Source organism: Peromyscus leucopus, chromosome 5, assembly GCF_004664715.2.
Source record: "Peromyscus leucopus breed LL Stock chromosome 5, UCI_PerLeu_2.1, whole genome shotgun sequence".
Classification (NCBI taxonomy): Eukaryota; Metazoa; Chordata; class Mammalia; order Rodentia; family Cricetidae; genus Peromyscus; species Peromyscus leucopus.
Window position 1 is genome coordinate 128,011,525 of NC_051067.1, and position 20,688 is coordinate 128,032,212.

The window sequence follows — 20,688 nt, forward strand, 5'->3', positions numbered from 1 at the left end:
TGTGGAGGCCAAAGGTCAGCTTTGCGGAATCGATTTTCTCCTTCTGCCTTTATATGGGTTCCAAGGATTGGACTCAGGTTGTCAGGCTTGCTCAGCAAGCCCCTTTGCCTTCTAAGCCAGCTCGCTGGCCCTGTTAGGACTTTTTTTGTTTGGTGCACACATGTCACAAAATCTACCCTCTGAGGAAACTTTGTTTATGGTTAGTGTTGTCAAACGCGCACGCACGCACACATAATAGATTAATAGCTAGTGGTTCTGCTTGTTAGTCTATAAGCCTCACTGTGATTTTCAGGCATGAACTCCCATCTTGCTTCTTGTGTATACTGGTTGGGATGGATCTATAGGTTGTTTACAACAATTCCACTTCCAGCACTCACTCCTGTGTGAATATGGATGGGGCACGTTTCCTAGTGGTATAAGAGATGATTCCAGAGTCACAGGATGTTACTGGGACACATCAGTGTTTTCTCATGTTCTCCTGCTAAGGAGAAAGTATCGGCTTCATGACAAAACTCTTGTTGTTGTTGTTGCACATTGTGTAGTCTTTGTTACATTCTGAAGTGATGGATGGTTGTCTTTTCCCACTGATGGTTCTGTGTGTGTGTGTGTGTGTGTGTGTGTGTGTGTGTGTGTGTGTGTGTGCAAGAGTGCACAAGCACATACCCGTGCTGATGCACTCATCTGTGTGTGCTCATGTAGAGGCCAATGATTGACTGTGGACGCCCTCGCCTATGACTCTCCACTTACTTTTTGACCTCATGTCTCTCTAAACCTTGTTTCAGCTAGACCAGCTGACCAGTGGGGTCTGGAGTTCCACCCGCCTCTGCCTTCCCATGTGTGTAGGGCTTTTACATGGGTGTAGGGGATCCGAACTCAGGTCTTCATATTTTTGCAGTGAGCACATTACCTGTTAAACCATCTCCCTGGCTCCACACCATGAAACTGTTCTATGTGGTATATTTAAAAGGAGGGGGCCCATTTAAACAAAGGGGTTGAAAATACTGTTAGAGGTGACATGCAGCTGTAAGAAGTGCTCTGACACGGCCCGGGGCTGCTGATGCTCAGGACATGGCTCTGCTTTGCCCTCGAGAGACGGGCCATTGATCCAAGTGCTGCCCTTTGGAAGGGGGAACAGCTGCTCACCCTGTTCCATGTAGCAGCCTTTGGTCTCTGAGGACAGCACTCAGGTGCCCTGAGAGTCTTTCTTCTGCAGGACATATCCTTCCAGTTCCTTCCCAGGTACCACATGTGATGCCCTGCATGGGGGCCTGAGACTCTTCTATCTCATGACAGCTCCCTGTTGGTCATTGTAGCAGGTGCTGTCTTTTCTTCCATCAGGGAGATTAGTGGAGAGAGGGGAGTTGGGGGTCTGGAGAGACATAGGAGCGGCCCAGAAGAACCACAGCAAGGCAGGTGCCTGGGAAATTGGGACAGGAGCAACAGGCAGAGGTCAGAGCATCACGTCCTTAGATGCCTCTTTCTCCTCGCATAGGATAAAAGCTATGAGCAAAATGAAGGCAAGATGTTCTCACCGGGAGGCGGTGGGGAAGGGTCAGGTTGGAAAGTTGGTCAGGTGTCATTGAGGTTAGCCCTCTGCATCTGGCACTTTCTCATGACCAAAATAGTTCCATTGACTAAAGGAGAAGTTGTATGTCCAAGGCTGTGGTCATTCAATTACGCAAAGGTAAAATATTGTGTGTCTTTCATTAGTTATTCCATACAGTCAGGGATATATGGCTCTTATCTGCCTCATGCTGTACCTTTCACAGTTGTTAGCCTAAATGCTTTACTATAACTTTCCAAAGAGGCTTGTCTTGACTTTGACCATGACCTTGGGTCACTGTCTGGTGTTAGGACCTCCCTACCCACAGGAGCCACGAAGAAAGCCTATAGTTGTAGTGCCTGAACATAAAGAAAGCATAATGGCCTGCCCTGTCCAAGCCACACAGATGGTGTCACCCAGCACAGACAGCCTTGTAGACAGGGATGAGCTTCCAACTATATCTTTATAATAAAGATCGCTTCTGAGCCCCAAAAGGTGTGAGGTGTCCCACCTCATCGACAGGCAAGCAATCACTTCTGTGGCAAATGCCAGCTGGAGGGCTCTGAGCCAATTTAGTTGAATTTTTTGAACAAATTTTCACTCTGCAGCCTTGGCACCTCTTCTACATAGCTCAGGCTGGCCTCAACCTGGGGATCCTCCTGCCTCAGCCTCCCCAGTGCTGAGATTACAAGCCACACAGTTTCAATTGTAGCCCTGCCCCTGCCCACCTGGGCTGAGGGCCCCGTCCCCAGCACTGTCCCCTCAGAGGCCAGTTGCTGCCCTAACTATGGTATCTATATGCTGACTAAGCTTCTATAAAGTGGGACTCCCCAAATTCCCTCACTGGGGCCAAATAATTTGCCTCAGTGGCTCACAGAATCCTGGGAGACATCACTTACATTTAATCATTTGTAATGGTAATTGAAAGGAAGAAGAAGTGCCCAGGGTGAGATGTGTGGGGAGTACGGACCTTGCTTGCTCTCTCACAAGGCCAACCTCTAGGAACCTCTGTGTCCTTTAGGGCTTTCACAGAGACCTCATTTCACAAAATGGCTGAAGCAGTGTGTAGAAGCGATGGAGTCGGGGTGGGGAGACAGCTCACTGGGAAGAGCACTTGCTTTTGACCACAGTTCAGTTCCCAAAATCCGTCTAAGTTCTGGGTAGACGTGATGGTTCACCTATAATCCCAGCATTAGGAAGGCAGAAATAGGGCAAGATGGCTACCTAGACTAGCTGAATTGGCAAGCTCTGGGTTTGGTGAGAGATTCTGCCCCAATATATAAGGTGGCAAGCTATAGAAGGCATTCATCATCAGCCTCAAGCTTCCATATGCACGTGCACATATGTGTGCTCACACACGTCTCTCTCTCTCTCTCTCTCTCTCTCTCTCTCTCTCTCTCTCACACACACACACACACACACACACACACACACACACACACACGAAGTGTGATCATGGACAAAGAGTGAGACCAGTGCTCTCAGAGTCACTAGGACACTCAGTGAGGCTGTCTGCCAGCCCTTTCCTGGCTTCTCTGTGTATCATTCCTTCTGAGTTTGGGACAGGACCCCTCTGAAATGAGGGTCTTGTGGCCTATAACCAGGTAAGATAGGTCAGAGAATCTCCTGGCCGGCTCTGCGACACAGAGGCAGGGGAAGGTCATAGTGTATTTTTAGTTCTTGTGACCCACCTTGAGGAGCAAAACTCCCAGCTTTGATGACCTGCCTCAGAGAGATGAAGGGGCAGGTGAAGAGAGAGAGAGAGAGAGAGAGAGAAAGTGTGTAAGAGTCTGCTTTCTGAGGCTGCCGAAGCCCCAAGTGCTCCTGTGTGACGATAAAAGGCCGCCCTTTCCTCCCTTTCCTCTGAAGCTATTTCCAGCGTGCTTCAGGAGCTCAGAAGGACAGGAAGATTCTCCATTTGACCTTCTTTTTGTTACAGTCACTTAGGAAATAGCAAGGGTTACGGGAGTTATGAGCCAGGAACGTGAGCCAAATCCATGTATATCAAGATGTCTATGCTTGAAGCCGCTTTGAATTTTGCCCTGTGGACCTGGAGCTTTCTGGAGTTGTGTGGCTTCACTGATTCCATCTGGAGTTAGCTTTCACCAGGGACCTCAGAGTCGGCCTTTGTATTCATTTTTTTCCTCCTTGCTTGACAAATTGCTTCCAATTGAAGGAAGAAGGAAGGAAGGCACACACCACTGTGCTCAGTTCTCTCTCTCTCTCTCTCTCTCTCTCTCTCTCCTGTCTCTGTCTTTCTCTCTGTCTCAGTGCTCTCTCTCTCTCTCTCTCTCTCTCTCTCTCTCTCTCTCTCTCTCTCCTGTCTGTCTCTGTCACTGTCTCTGTCTTTCTCTCTGTCTCTGTCTGTCTGTCTCTTTCTCTGTATTGGGGATCTGAACTCAGGTCCTCTTGCTTGTGTGGCATGCACTTTATAGGCACAGTCATCTCCCAGCTTCTGTTTGTTTCTTTTGAGACAGGATCTTCTGTTTGTTTCTTTTGTAGCCCAGGCTGGTCTCGAACTCATGGAAAGCCTCCTGCCCCAGTTTCCCACGTGCTGAGATTGCAGTTATGTATCCCCCGCCCCCAGCTGTCCCCATTTCTCTTGCTGAAATGAGCATGCTTCTCAGTTCTCAGTCCTCATGGTCCTGGTTTCTCAGAGCCCACCGGGCGTATGTCTGTGGTTGTGGCTGTGAGTTCTGCTCACGATGGACCATGATTTGTTTATCTCTGGAGAACAGGAGAATCACTTGGTCCCTGGTGTGGTGGCCTAAGGTTTGGGATGCCTCGCCTAGGACATCTTCCCAGACAAGGAGTGAAGTAGAGACCAGAGGAGAAGGTAAGGATGCCCAAGGAAAAGATATCGAGGAAATGACCTGCACCTTGAGAGAACAGTAGGTGGCCGACCAAACAAGAACAAAGGATAGTCTGTCTCAGTCTTGGCTGTCGTGGCTTTCTTTGCAGTGGACATGAAATCTACATTCTGCCCAGGATGACATAAGCCTTGGGTGCAAATACTACACTCTGCCTTCCCTAGCCAACCAAGGAAGAATAAGTCCCCACATCCATACATCTGGTTTTGACTCAGCCATCAGTCAAAAGCTGCTCTGTGTGGCCCCAACTCAGGATGGTGTTTGAGGTGGTAGGCTGTCAAGGGCACTCACTGTGCTTCATTGAGCTTTCAGGCTTTTGCTAGCCCTGGGCTACTCACAGGCACAGCCCCGGCTGATCCTCTGGCTTGTGTTAACTAAGTGGTCTCAGGCTTACTTTGTGGAAAGGCTAGTGTTCTATGGATCTCAGTTGTCTCTGTGAGAGCTTACCTCCTCTCCCAGTTCCCCAGCTCGGTGTCTACATGACCTCTTTTGGGGACATGGACTCCTTTGAAGTGATGGGTTTCCTCTCCCTATCTTTTTACATCTTGGGCTTCAGTGTCTCCTAAGCTGAGCTACCACGCTCCCTTTCAACCCAAAGATCACTTTCTTCAACAGAGACGAAGACTGAGAATTCAGGCTGGCTGATTCTGCCCTGCCTTCTCTATGGTCTAACCCCATTGCCCTAGATAAAGGACTCTTTTGTCTGTCTGACTGTCTTTCTTGGCCTGGTCTGTCCTCTGTCTGTCTGTTTGAAGTACAGCTTTTGCTGGCCTAATATATATTGAGCAGAATCTCGTTCTTTCGCCATCTTGACAGTTTTCTTGCTCCATGATCCCCGTGGTAGTTCTGGTTGCTGTGGCTGAGTTCACAAAAGGCAGCTTGGGGGAGGGTTTTGGGTTTTTTTTCTCACAGCCACAGAGCATGATCTGTCAGGATGGGGAGTGTTGGGCAGTGGGAGTAGCTCTTGGCTGTGGCTGTGGCTGCAGAAGTGGGAGGTTGCTTGCTCACATCTGGGCAGATCAGGAAGAGAGGGGAATGTCCATGTTCAGCTCAATTTCTCCTCTTTGCCTCTTTATTCAGCCCAGGCTCTCAGCCCAGGAGCTGCTGCTGCCCCCATTCAGGTTCAGCCATCCTCCCACAGTTAGTCCTCCCTGGGAACACTCTCATGGACGTTCGAGGTGTGCCTCAGTAGGTATGGACCCAGCCAAGCTGATTCGAGGATTAACCATCACCCTGAGTTAGGTTCCTGTGACCACAGATGTGAACTTGAGTCTATTCCAGTAATGATGTGTGTGACAACTCACGATTTCTGCCCTCAGGCTTCGTGGCCATGCTCCCCGGGCAGATGAGAAGCACACCCCGGGTCAACTCCTACTGCGCTGTGCTTAGCTCAGCTTGATCTGGTCACTTTCTCCAGAAGTTTCCTTTTTCCCACATTATTAGTTCTGTGAGGCTGTCAGGTTATGTCTGATGTCCTTGACCTGGAAGGACAGTTTGCCAGGGAGGGGCAGTTCATTAGGAGCCTCTGCTTGAAACTGAACATGCTTGAATGCGCTTTCAGATTCCGAGGATTCTAGGCAGGGACCCTACTGCTGGAGCGCTCTCTCTCTCTCTCTCTCTCTCTCTCTCTCTCTCTCTCTCTCTCTCTCTCTCTCTCACTCTCTCTCCCTCCCCCTCTCTCCTCCCCCCCCCCCGCCCCGCGCGCCTCTGCACCTCAGCTTTTCTTCATATTTAAATGGGACAGGACAAAAAGCCATGCACTATGAACTGTCAAGTGCTCTGGAAATGAACATTTTCACTGGTGCTCCTGTAAGATGGACAGCTATTTCTTTTCTTCTTCCTTCTGCTCCCATCCCCCCTCCCTTTCCCCATCTCCTTCAATATCTTACAATGTAATCCTGGCCTGCTTCAAACTCACAATCCTCCTGCCTCAAGCCCATGGGGCAGCTGTGATTACAGATGTGTGCTACACAACACCTGGCTTCAGGTTTTTCTAGTTTTTGGCAGTCTGCTTACTGTGAGAGGCTGGACTAGTCTATTGCACTCAGCTACCATTTCATTTAGCAGCCCACCTCTTGAGGACCATCTGAGAATCTGCAGATGTAAGAATTGGCCACACAGACTCCTTTGCAGTCCAGTGCCAGCTATGGGAGTGAGAATTGACTCCAGATTCCTTATATCTCAGAACAGGGACCGTTGTATGCAGGGTAGAGTTGATTAGTTGAACTGTCCTTCTAGGATCCAGCCCGCTGTGACTCTGGACAACGTCTGAGCTCCAACAGGCTGCTATGATCTTGATTTAAATCCAGGGCAGCCATGGCTTTCACCCCATTAGGTTTTGAGGAGGGTCAAGTGACATGTGTTAATGTAGACCATAATTGTTTCTTAATAGGTGCATACATGGATTTCTACATGGTTTGTATCCATCAGGCTTTGAATGTTCTCAGACCTTTTGTGTTCTGAGCTTTTTACCCCCCTCCCAATATCTATATGACTGTGATAGAAGGGCCTGAGTAATACAGGCAGTAACTGGCTTATTTCTGTAATAATATTTGCTCCAAAAGCCTTTGGGCTGTCCATCTTAGGCAGGTACACTAGTGAAACATCATTTCTGTAGCACTTGACAGTTTACAGTGTGTCTCTCCTTGTACTGCCCCATCTAAACATGAAGAAAAGCTGGGGCATATGGGAACTACTGATATTCTGCCCACCTGGTTACCAGGCTGTGAGCAGCCTGTAATTGTGGCCTCAGATCTCTATGGTGCACTGGAGACTGTTGGTCCACAGAGGACCCATCCCTGTGCTGAGTCCTGTGAGGAAGGCAGCTTTACTGCTCCATGGCCAGGAGTGCAGCCTCTGCTGAGAAACACAGTTCAGTAAACCTGTGCAGGTACTGACAGAACATGACAAGACAAACCTGCCAGGACCAACCCTGAGATGAACCTTCCCCATGGGTCTAGGAAAGATGTAGCATCCCTGAGTCCTTCTGCGTCCACCCAGTCCCTGTTCCCATCCAAACATCCCTCCCCTCCACTGTCACCAGGGGCTCTGTTGGAGGCAAGAAAGGTTTAATCCTTTCTGGTTCTCTCCCAAGATAAGCAGGGTAATTGAAAATGTGCCCAGGAGTATAATCTCCAAATTGGTGGATTTAAAACAAAGCTGATTAGAGGCTTCCAACTGTAAGGGTAGGAACAGAAAAATCTTTCTTTAAGAGATGCTATTGATAACAGAGAGCTGAGAACCTTGGTGGGCTGCACACAGCCAGTGTGGACTCTGTGCAAAGAATATGATCGGGGCTGGGGAGACAGTGTAGTTGGTTAGAGTGCAAGCACAAAGACTTGAGTTATCTCCCCAGAACCCATCTATAAAAAAGTCGTGCATGGTGATGTGCACCTGTAATCCCAGGGCCAAGAGTTAGAGATAGAGGATCCCTGGCCAGGAAGCCTAGCCTACTTGTCAAGTTCCAGGCCAATGACAGATGTTTAAAATAAAAAAGATGGTCAGCACCCGAGGAACAGCAGCCAAGGTTGTCCGACTTCCATACGCACATGTCTATGTATACACACATGTGAATATGAACACACATGATGGCCCCTGGTGGCACAGGGTGGGAGAGGTGACTGGGCCTCAGGTCACCTCCATTGTCTCCACTCCCAGCAGCTGCCTCTATTCTCTCCCAGCATGAAGTCAGGACATACATGTCTCTCTTTAGAAGACCTCCTGTGTCCCACCAGGGCTCCAGCTGGGATCAGAGGTGCCTGGAGAGGTCTCAGGAAGGCAGACTGGAGGAGGATTTCAAATAAGAAAAGCACCATTATCTGAAGACAGAAGGCTCACAGAGCATGCTGACCAGCATGGAGCTGGACACCGGAAGTTCAAAGAAGATGAGTTTGTGGTTTGTACCTTGGAAACCAGAGGAAGGTGGTAAGAGCCAGCACAGCAGGCAGAGAACTCTCTGCACCGTGAGACATGCCTCACCATTGCATTTGAAGCTTGCTTTCCTAAAATCATCGACACAATGGGGAAGGCAGTGTGGACAAGCAGATCTCTAGAGGGAGATGAACTCATGATCCCCACATCTTTCTAATGATCTCTTAAGAAAGTTAGTGGAATTAGCTTCCCCTAGATGAGTAAATCAAGGTTGTGAGGGGGTAGGGTTGGTTTAAGCCAGTTTGACTTTAGAACTCTGGATGACATTGTTCTGTCTTCTGGAAGTCTAGGGTGCTCAACGTTTTGTCCTCATGGAGAGTTGATGGTTGTGACCATTTCCCACTAGAGACCTGGATTACACAGAGCAAGGCAGTGTGAGCCCATTGGATGCTGCTTCTCTTCCCGGCTCACTGACCTCTGCCCTAAGGCTCACTCCCTTCCTGGGAGGCATAGCCTTGCACCGCTCAGGCACTTGTCCTCTTGATTTTCAACCTGCCAGGTCAGCTGGCATCATTCAGGTCTGCACCTGGATGTGATATCTGCACACAAGCCCCCAACATATTCTGAATCCCAGCCCTCGGGGAGCAGCCAGCAGCTCTGGCTCCCTGCCCACTCTGGCAGATGGCCCTGATCTGAGAGTTTATGTAATATCTGTCTGATGGCAGTGACTGCAAGAGACACTGGCATCTCATTTAAATAATTTAACCATCAGAAAACATGCTACTTTGGTACCGAAGCTTGCAGAAAGAGCTGGGTGGAGATGTTTGTGTTTTCCACAATGTGGAAACAGACGGTTGTATCCAAGGCCCTCTTCAGATGTTTAGACACCAAAGCATCCTCACACACCCACTCTAAGAGTAAAATTTACTGCTTTCTTCAAGATCCCATCATGTGGAAGCATCACAAAGACAAGAAGAACCAAGATTTCTTAGCAACTAATGTGCACGGTTTAAATGTAAATGAGTTCTTGAAGAATTTACTCTTAAACATCTTGAGTATTCCTGCTGTCTCTTTCCTTAGGTATTTATCCACTGAAACAAACTCTTCATTTTCAAGTAGCAAGTGGGTTAACTGAAATCCAGCCCCCTGCCTCAGTATTGTCATTTCCAAAAGCTAATGGTGTTCAAATCAGACAGAACGGAGCCATTCTGTCTAGTGAGTGTGTTCTCTCAACATGTGGAAGAACATGGAAGTTAAGCATGGACTGGTAGTTATCCCAGCTACTTGGGAGGCTGAAGCAGGAGGATTGTAAGTTCGAGGCTTGTCTGGGCTACAGAGCAAGTTCAGCCTTGAGCAATTTATAAGACTTTGTCTCAAAATTTACAAAAGGTGAAAAGGGTCTGTGTACGTGGGTCAGTGGTAGAGTGTTTGCCCAGCACACACGAAGTCCTGAGTTCTATGCTCAACTGTGCAAAATCAACACAGCAACAAAAACACCAATAGAACGCAGACGTCGAAGCACACATGGAGTGTCAATATCAGTGAGACTAGAGAAGGTAAACATTTTTTTGTTACATTTACTTGCGTGCACGCCTGCACACGCCATGGCAGGCCCATTAGAGTCAGTTCTCTCCATGTTTGTCCCAGGAATAGAACTCAGGTTGTCCGACTTGGCAGTAAGCACCTTGACTCACTGAGCCATCTCGGTGGCCCAACACTAGAGAAGTTTTCGAGAAGAATCAAGAGGTTGTGTGTTTACTGCTATAGTTGGCATAGTGAACCTAGGAGAGCGGGGCCTAAAAATGAGTCGGACTGAAGTCTCGTGCAACAGCCGACTTTATTCAGAGCACCAGGCATAACTCTGAGTGTTAAGAAGCGTCACCCGCCGGGCGGTGGTGGCGCACGCCTTTAATCCCAGCACTCGGGAGGCAGAGCCAGGCGGATCTCTGTGAGTTCGAGGCCAGCCTGGGCTACCAAGTGAGCTCCAGGAAAGGCGCAAAGCTACACAGAGAAACCCTGTCTCGAAAAACCAAAAAAAAAAAAAAAAAAAAAAAAAAAAAAAAAGAAGCGTCACCCGAGTAAAGCATACAATCACAAGGGCAAGCCACACGTGACAAAAACCCTGTTTTTCCATAGAGGCATATGAATAATAACAGCTGAAGTCAACTCATTCCTATCTGCTCCACCTGGGAGGGGCATGGAAACACATTCTAAGAACAATTCTCTGCTCCGAAGAATCTTCGGTCACAAGACTTGTCTTGTTTTCTTGGACTTTTCTTACAAGCACTCAGAACTCTTCCCTCACAACTCCATTTTTGGACTGTGTTCCCACAGTTGTAAAAGACAATTAATTGTATCCCATTTCATCTCAGATGGCAGCCCCAGCTCCCATGCTAGGCAAGCTGCTGCCACCCAGGACTGTACAGATGCCACCTCGACCAGTCATCACGCAGTGCCGATTCCTTCCACTGCCCTCACATGCCTGCACCAGGACCCAGAGCTGGCATGGGGAAAAAAGCACCGACCCCCCCACACCCACCCCCTTTCCTGGCAGGACCGTACGATGCTGTTGTCATATCATCTTTTGGGTCAGACATTAAGATCGGCATAAGCCTTTGATGTGGGCTCACATCCTGAGTATTATGAAAATGAAGTACAAAGTAAGGGGTTGCTTGAAGGGCGCTCCAGCCTCCAGGGAAGAATTTCCATGTGCCACGTGGATAATTTGGAATCATTTTGTTAATAAACACATCTCCAGGTTGGCATGCAAAGTGGGGCATTTAGAGAGCCCTGGAAATGAGCTCCTGCCGAAAGCGTGGCATTAAGAAGGGAAGTAAGAACTTTGCAGATAACTCGCGCGAAGGCTCCCTTTGTTACGTGGGATTCAGGAGCGTGCTACTCTTTGCTGCACAAACATATGGCCAGAAACCCAAGTTGCTGAGTTGTTTTGAGATACGAGCAACAGAGAGTGCTCCTTCTGCTTCATCCATATTTCATTAGGGCAGCAGTTAAAAGATTCATTAGAGACACCCATCTGTAGCCTGCAGCATTCCTGAGGGGGTTCAGATGGGGGCTGGATTTTCTGAGTAGCACTTTACATGCACAGAAAAAGACAACCATTTATGAGAATTAATAGCTCAGCAGAGAGAGGCTGCCTGGTAAATATTGGAGTGTACCTGTGTTGGTGCACTCACTCCAAAAGGAATAAAAGAGTTTATTCTGAACTCAGTGTGTGACCATGGCCAGGGAACATAGATTTGGGTTGCCCTGAAGGATGTGTTCTGCTGTGGAGAGGTTACAGGAGTTTTTAATAGTCATACAACTATCCCTCCTCCCAAAATTATACATCAAGGTGTTGATCGGAGAAGGGGATGGGGACTGCAGATTGGCTGGTTACAGCAAAGCTGGGAAGCCTCTGCTGTAGGTCTCAAATTCTGGCTGCTGACAAGTCTTAGCTGATGGTGTTCTAAGCCAATGTTCTAAGGTTTTACCTGATAAGAAAGGCTATTAGATCAAACACAGAGTGGGCAGTGAATAGCTATTAAAGGGACTAATGATAGCTCAGGATAATTTTGGCTATGGATCTGTAACATTCCAACTCTTCACAATCATGAGGCTTTAGTCAGTCAGTCTTGCAGAATCTTCAACATGGGTGTGGCTCCTTTAAGGGGACGTGAGCTGACTCCTGTGGCAGAGTTATTACCCTTGACTGCCACCAGGCATCAGCCAGTGCTCCAAGTCTAGGAGAAGCAGCCAGACCCAGCAAGGTAGACCAGAGTTGGGAAGCTCTTGGCTTGGGCAGGGTGGGGACCAAGGGTCCGTGAGATCACATTCTGGGGCACTCTAGTAACTGTCCTGGAGGAACAAAGATATTCTGAAGAGATGCTTGTGCCCCTCTCCTTGGCTATCAGAGTACTGGGGTAATGGTTCACAAGGGATTGACATTTCCTTGGAGGAGTCTCAGGTTGGGAAAACAGGCTACCAGATGGACTTCCAACTCTAGAACAGGCTTGATCTCTGGCTGATGAGTTAATAAATCTGTACCGACAGAAAGTAGAATGTGTTCACTGGAATCTGGGAGAGGGGCAAGAGTGTCAGTCTTTGATTTGCACCATGTTTCAGTCTGGAAGGATGTTTAAAAAGTCCTGCAGACGGATGATAGCGGTGGTTGGACAACAGTGTGAATGTACCCAATACCATTGACCTTAGCACTTACATATGATAAAAATGGCAAATTTTGTTGTGTATCTATTAGCATACTAAAAAGTATTGAAAATATCCTGGAGAAAATAAATTTAAGCCTTGGAGAGGAGTAGAGAAAGGCAAAATTCCAAGCTCATGTTTTTCAAAATATCCTGTTAGGAGTTAGCAAATAACATTGACTAGATTTTACTCTTACACATTTTCGTGGACATTTATGAGAACAAAGAGAGAAGAGTGTGACAGTATCACTTCTATCTCTGTTCTAGAAATTTCCTTTGGTTACTCTATTTGTCAGGGTTCTCTAGAGAAACAGAACTGATAGAATTATTCTCTCTATATAAAAATGGGACTTATCAGTCTGTAGTCTGACTAGTCCAACAATGACCGTCTTCCAATGGAAAGTTCAACAGTCCAGCAGTTGTTCAGTCCACAAGCCTGGGTGTCTCAGATGGCCTTCAGTATATGTTAGATCCTGAAGAAAGAGGCTCTAATTCCATGAAGGAATGAACTTGTCAGTGAGAGTGAGGGCAAGCAGGCAAAGAGCCACCAGAAGGTGGATCTAGAAAAATCCCTCACAGTTGTACCCACAGGTGTGAGTTTTGGTTAATTTCAGGTACAGTCAAGATGACAACCGAGAACAGCTATCACAGCCCCCCACCATGGTGCTCAGATGAGGATGTGCATGCATGCTTGTTTGCAGGCATGGCAGAGAAGTTTGCTATTTTATTTGTAGTGTTTCTGTGCTATAATATTAAACATTTATCTTTATTATTTTTTAATGTGTATATGTGTGGTATGTGGAGGTTATTTGCCAATGAGTCCCGGAGTCCAGAAGAGGACACTGGATCCTCTGGGACTGGAGTTACAGACATTGTGAGCTACTGTGTAGGTGCTGGGAATCAAACCTGGACCCTCTGGAAGAGCATCAAGTGTTCTTAACCACTGAGCCATCTCTCCAGGCTTTCAGTGTGCCTTCTTTTTTCGAGACAGGGTTTCTCTGTGTAGTTTTGGTACCTGTCCTGGATCTCGCTCTGTAGACCAGGCTGGCCTCGAACTCATAGAGATCCGCCTGCCTCTGCCTCCCGAGTGCTGGGATTAAAGGCGTGTGCCACCACCGCCTGGCTGCAGTGTGCCCTTCTTAACTGCTAAGCCATCTCTCTAGCGGCTCCGTGTTGTAATGTTGATAGCAAGGTAGGAAGAGTAAGCTTTTAGACATGACCTCAACCTTCCTTATCACTTTGAGGTTCACACTGAGAAGCTCCTCATGGGCTGAATGTGCGGTCCTTCCCCAAGAGCACAGTGAGCTTCATCCTTGTCTCAGGTGGACAGCTGATACACTGGTGTCCGTCCTCACTTCCCACGAAGCTCAGCACCACCCTCTGCTCTCGTCCCGTGGGGTTTGTATTGAGATAGCATGGATACCACACTCAGCCCAGGATAATGAGAATCTTGGGCACAAGTTGAAGTTCACCTTCTTAGGGCAGTTGAGGAAGAAATAATTAATCTAATTCTATTACTATTGGTTTTAAATTGTGTAGTCAGGCAAAGGCTTTTCTGTGTGGTTGCAGACCCCCCCGAATGGGTGGAGAAGAGACAGCCAACCGTGTTTAACTCTGGAAACAGAGCTTCTGGGCGTTGGCCAGCTTTAGGCCAGGGAACACAATCAACTCTTGTCACCAGGGTTCTCTTTAGCTCTGGCCAGTTTAAAGCATCTGATGTTGGACATCTTTAGTCACACAGGCACAGCCTCCAGCTGCTCTCTGGTTCACTTTAACTGAGCAGTGACCAGCACCCTGAGGACTGATTGTTGAGCTCAGTTGTTGAATTTTAAGCTGCCTCCTTGAGAACCTGACTCCCCCCCGCCCCCCAATCACCCAACTCCCTCTCTGAACATTCTCCCAGCCAGACTTTTCAGGGACTTGTGGGACAGTTCAGAGAGGCCCTTTGATATCTAGATTGGTTTTAAGCACGTGTCTGTCCCTTCCCTTCAATGAGCCATGAGGCTGGGTGGAGGAGATGGGGTTCTGGATCAGATGGTTTGTGCTGGGAGAGGAGGTAAGGTTCTGTTCTTTGCTCCCCAGAATCTGTCTCTTATGGAACAGGAGGCTGTATAATATTGAAGAAGCTGCTCTAGGCCCCTCTCCTGGTACAGCTGTTCCTAGGTCAGGTGGGGAGAATGAAGTCATCCCTGCCTTTTCCACAGCAGGGTGAGTACATCTGTTTCCTGGCCACCCTACGGAGCCCTCACTTTGGGCCTCACCCTGGTGGTGCCTGGCTTTCCTTCCTGTCTGGCTGAGTCTCTTTCCGGAGCTGACTGTGCTCAGTAAGAAGGAAGTGTGGTCTTCTCCAGCTGAACCATAACACAGCCTTCCCTCAGCTGCAGGCCAGAGCAAACCCATGAGGTCATGTTTCAGGAAGGATATATGAGTGAGAACTGATTTGTGGTCCCAGGGGACCTCAAAGACTCCAAGGGGGGAAAAAGTGAAACAAAAGCAAAAAGAAAAAAGAGAAAGAAAAGAAAAAATTAAATGGTGTGTGTGTGTGTGTGTGTGTGTGTGTGTGTGTGTGTGTTTGTGTGTGTGTGTGTGTTTGTTTGGGGGTGGGAATTGCACACTTTGGTTGTGGAAAGCTAGAAATCTTCTAGCAACCTGATCTGGAGCCTGCATAGGTTTCTTCTGAACATTCTAACCCATTCCAGAAGTTCCTTTCAGGCCTGGATGTCAGTGTGTCTGTCCAGTCCTCTACCTTCTAGTTCTCGAGTGTTGTCACCTCCACAGAGGAGTCTGCAGTTAGCTGCAGAAGTGGGCTCTGATTTGTGTCCCATTGTGTTTGATGAATACTTTGTATGTGTATGTGTTGGTGGGGGGCTGCTAACAGAGCTAGAACCCAGGGCCTGTTGAATGATGGGCAGATGTGCTACCATGAAGCCGTGTCCCTAAGCCAGGGACACTTTCCTTGTCTGGTTTTAAGCTATGGGCAGTAGGCCTGTGGCTCCCTAGACTTACATGGCCCTGGCTGGAGCAGCTGGGGCTTATGGCCTCAGGGTCCCAGGAGGGCAATACAGCTAAGAATGAACAGGTATTTGGAAAGAACCCATTTCTGAGCAAGTTTTGCTCTACCTAGCATTGCTCTTTGAACAACATGAGAGCTACTTAAGGGATGGTATTTGGGTTACAAGATAATTAGAAGTCTTTGAACCCAAAAGACAATATAGTTTCACGGGACTTATTGTTCAGGATGTGAAGCTGACAGCATTTTCTGCTGGTCACTGTGACCAGAACTCAGTGTTCTCTGTAACTTGGATTCCTGGTTCTTTAGTAAATCTCTTGCCAGTTTTACAGGGGGTTGGAGGGACAGCTGTTCTTCTGGGGCTCCCTCTGTTCCCGCTTGTATTCTGTAGCCCTGGTGGGTGCCCCAAGCTGGTGGGGCTCTGATACTGTGGTGAGCATCATCCTGGGAAGGTGGCACACTGAAGGACAGCTAGGGTGCCCAAATGACTAGCCCCACATCAACCACCCCAGCGCTAAAATGGTACAAACATCATGCTGTCATGATGTAACAAGGAACAGAAATATGTCTTTTGACTGCCTGTCATTGAAGTCACCATCCCTGTTTGGGTACCCAGAGAAAGGAGAAAGGGTGAGTCTGGAGGAAGACAAGGATCAGGGCTGAGCCGGGCTTTGGGAGGTCATAACCGGGACCTCAGGAGTTATTACAAACTTCTAATTATTTCTCCATGTGTGTAAGACAGGGTCTTTCCCTGTGACCTGGAACTTGCCAATTAGGCTAGGCTGTCTGGATAGTGAATCCTAGGTATCCTCTTGTCTCCCTACCTCCTCAGAGCTGGGGTTGCAAGTGTGCACCACCACACTCAGCTTTGTGTGGATATATGGTGTGGTATTTGTGAATGTGGTGTATGTCCTTGTTAATGGGAATATATTTGTGTGTGCCCATGCCCATGTGCATATGGAGATCAAAGGCCAACACTGAGTGTCTTTCCTTATCTTTAATTTTTAAAATATTTTCTAGATGTATTTACTTTATGTGTATGAGTGTATTTTCTGCATGTATTTATATGCACCACAGTAGTACTTGGTGTTCGGGGAAGTCAGATGTGGGCATTGGATCTCCTGGAAATGGAGTTACAGCTGGTTGTGAGCTGCCATGGGGGTACTGGGAACTGATTCCAGGTCCTCTGCAAGAGCAACTAGTGCTCTTGTGAAGTAGAGGCCCGTCTACATCTCGAAGATGGTGGCCTTAGAAAACCTGCCTTTGGCATTTCCGTTGGCATAATGTGTGGCTGAACAAGCCCGCTCTTTTCGTCCATGTCTTTGAAGTTGGCACTAGCAAGGTTACTTGGTGCCTAGTTGCAACCTTAACCATTGAGCCAGCTCTCCAGACCATCTGTCTTTAATTTTTGAGGCAGAGTCTTTCACTGAACCTATAGCTCATCAATTTGGCTACAATGACTGGTCAATGAACTTCAGGAATCCTCCTGTCTCTACCTCCTTGGCACCGGGCTTGCAAGCATGCACCATCATGCCTGGAATTCTTTACCTGGGCTCTGGGGATTGAACTCATGCTCACACAGCGAATATTTTACTTGCTGAGCCATCCCCCACCCAGTCCTATAACTAACATTTTTAGCACACTGTTCTAAACTGTTTATACTGATGCTTATGAGAACCTTCTACAAGGGGTCCTTCCAGACCCCCCCCCTTTACTGAGGAGGAAACTGAGGCACAGAGAAGTTGAATAGCTTGAAGAAGTTCACACAGTCAGCAAGTGGTATGACCAGGCTTGGACCAGACAGTGAGGTGACAGCCTTTGTCAATGTTCCTATTTCTTCAGGATAGCCAGATGAGGACTCTGGCCCAGTAGTCTACTGTGTGAGCTGAAAAGAGGGGCAGCCCTTGTACCCCAGCCAGCCACCAAGGCCTCAGGAATGCATTGGGAACGTGGGGACATGGACAGTTGGATAATGAAAATCCAAGTGTCGACCAGTAGTGACCGGAATGAAGGATGGAGTCACACTCTGATATTTTACTTTCCGAGCCCTCTCCTGGATGGACATGCTGATGTATCCTAGGCACTAGGAGAGTTGCTGGGGAGCTGCCCAGGCTGTGCCCCCAGGACCTGGACTGACATGCTACTAGACATACAGCAGGGCCTGCTTCTCTGCCAACCAAGGGCTGGCATGCTGGCCTGGGCTGGACATCGGCAGAGGAGCACCAACTTTCTTTAATTTTTTAAAAAAGATTTATTTATTTATTATGTATACAGCATGTATGTCTACAGGCCAGAAGAGGGCACCAGATCTCATTACGGATGGTTGTGAGCCACCATGTGGTTGCAGGGAACTGAACTCAGGACCTCTGGAAGAGCAGTCAGTGCTCTTAACCTCTGAGCCATCTCTCCAGCCCTCTTTAATTTTTTAAGACAGGGGATCGTGTAGCTCAGGCTAGGTTTGAACTTCCTATGTTGGTGAGGATAACCTTGATCTTTCTATCTTCATGTCTCAGTGTATTATGGGTGTGTCCCACCATGCCTGGCTTGGGATCCTAAGAGCGTTCACGCTGTATCTTTGGTAGGTGTACTCACAGATGACCTGTTATGTCTAACATGTCCTCCACATGCGTTTCCGACTGAGTCAATAACATGTATTGTTTTCTCTTCTCTTTTTAGACAGTGGGCATGGCTCACCGCCTGGGGCAGCCCCTCAGAGGCGGCGGCTGACACGGAGACCAGGCTACATGAGAAGCGCGGCCAGTCCTGGGATCGGGTTCCTTTCTCCAGCAGTGAGCATGTCATGCCAGATCTCAGCAGGGCCGGCAGGCCAGGAGTCCCACTACTCACAGTCCAGGGCTGGACAGTGTGGCCTCGACCCCAGCAGCCACTGTCAGGTGGTGGGCAGCCCTTTTCTCAAGAGCTCGCTGGCCCCTGCTGTGGCCTCTGTGGGTGGCTTGCATCCAGCCCAGAGCTCTATGAGAGAAACGCCAGTGCACTTTGCGGTTCATTCCAGAAATGGCAACGAACTGCCCGAGAAGCTAACCAGGCCATGCAGACCTGGGGACAGTGGATGTTGGCAAGACTTTTTGTCTTCTGACAGCTCTAAGTCCCTGGCCCCTGGCCTTGATGTAGCGTGGAGCGAGGGATCGAGGGGCCTGAAGACTGTGAAAGCTCTGGCATCACCAGAGCTGAACGGCTCTGCTGACATCCCAGCTCTTCCTGGCTCCCAAGACACCTTTACCTCCAGCTTCAGCTTCATCCGACTCTCCCTTGGTGCTGCTGGAGAACGTGGAGAAGCAGAAGGTTGCCTACCATCCAGAGAGGCTGAGTTCCTTCATCAGAGCCCCCAAGACATGGCAGCTGAAGCATCCAGCTCAGACAGGCCTGCTGAGGACCCTCGACATCTCTGGACCTTCAGTCTTCAAGCCACTTCAGGCTTGGTGGACTTGGATCAGGTGACAGGGAGCAGCAGCAAGCCAGAACGTGGCATGGTCTCTTCTGTGGACACTGGCTTCTCATCCCAGAACCCGACCTCAGCTGGTGGGTGGGGCGACCAGGGCAGCGACCGGGCAGATACCCGCGGATGGGATTCTCTGCTGGGCGAATGGGAGCCCGTGCTACAGGACTACCTACTGAGTAACCGCAGGCAGCTGGAGGTGTGTGTCCTTCAGGAGACTGTTACTCCAACTCTCCGACTCTCTGTGTTGGGTGGAGGCAGGGAGTGGACAGCTGACTGAGAGCTGTACCTGGACGCTTCCGTGGCTCCTGGGATGGCTGACTAAAAAGATGTGGTGACACTTCTGTCCCCTGGCATCTGAACATGGGTGCTCTGCTCCCTGCTTTCCGTCTGTGTGGCGTAGGTGCTGGCCTGTGCTTGCTGATGGGGCCCATGGCTTCCCCACAACCTTTGACCTGCAGTGTGGTTTGTTCAGCTTAGCTCTGCTTTGGAATAGGACCCTGGGGGCTGGCAAGATGTCTCCGTGGGGAAAGGCACTTGCTGCCAAGTCTGACAAACCTGAGTTCGATTCCCAGGACCCACATGGTGGAAGGGGAGAGCTGACTCCTGCGAGTTGCCGTCTCCCCTTGCCCCGCAGTAAAGAAATGTGAGAAAAATAAGACACTGGGAAGGTAAGGGAGACAGTCAGCTGGGAAGCGTGAGAGTGGCCTCATCCTCCTCTGCTGTGCTTTGCTTGTCCCATGGGCTGTGTGGGTCCTCCTACAAAGAGACTGTTTTATTTTGCTGTGAGCATGTGTTTGCATGTGTGTGTGTGTGTGTGTGTGTGTGTGTGTGTGTGTGTGTGTGTGTGTGTAGGCTGGAGGACAACTTTGGGTATCACCTTAACTTCCTGTCGCTGTGCTGGAGTGCGCCATGTAGGTCAGTGAGCCTCCTGGAGTCTCCTGTGGCCTCCTCCCCAGAGCTGGATTTGCAAGCATGGGTCACTGTGCTTGTGTAGGTTCTGAGCGTTGAACTCAGGTCCTTACACTTGCCAGGCGAGGACTTCACTGACCCATCTCCCCAGTGCCCAGCCTCGGTGTGGAGAAGCAAGTACTGGTCACAGCCCCTTAGGAAGGTGTTCTGGGAAGGAAGGTGTGGCTGCTGGTGGCTCTCCACTTCCTCATCCTTCCTTTCTTCTCCCCATTCAGTGCTTTCTGTGCCGGGGATGGAACTAGAGACCTAGGTGCCTAGCACTGAGCTACAAGTCCAGCCCGAGATAGCACCTTCCCCGTGATGGACCCTTGAAGCAGGCCTGCAGCCCTTCCTGGGCTGGCCTGAGACAGCGGAGGTCCATGCCTGGCTCCCTTGGCTGCTCTTTTAGTTCCCACGTTTACCTTCATGGCTGTGCTCTGAGGTTAGAGCAGGGGCCATTTGGCCTGCATTCTGTGTTCTTTCTCTCCACATAGCCCTTCATGCTGCTAATGGCACAACATTGTGGTATTTGTAGCATTCCAAGTCTTTCTGGGGATTTCATGCTTAAATTCTGCTTTTTGTTCAAGTAACTTTTTTTTTTTTTAAAGAAACCTGCATTTGGCATTGGAAAACTGTATATTTGTGTTTTTTTTTTTTTTTAAATAGAAGCTCACTTTTAAAATAGTTTCCTTTTTAAAAAATGATATTGCTTTTCAGGGTTTTAATTTTTTTATTACATTTTCTATTTATGTGCATGTGTGTATCATGGTACTTTTGTAGAGGTC

The 20,688-nt window shown here is 48.7% G+C and overlaps 1 protein-coding gene across 1 annotated transcript in view; it reads left to right on the forward strand.

Moving 5' to 3' along the window:
* The window catches only part of Disc1 (DISC1 scaffold protein), a 207,416-nt gene that overhangs the window by 14,273 nt on the left and 172,455 nt on the right, over positions 1-20,688 (forward strand). Inside the window, exon 2 of the mRNA XM_028889789.2 lies at positions 18,172-19,151. Coding sequence (XP_028745622.1) covers positions 18,172-19,151 — 980 coding nt within the window. The remainder of the gene's footprint in view (positions 1-18,171; positions 19,152-20,688) is intronic.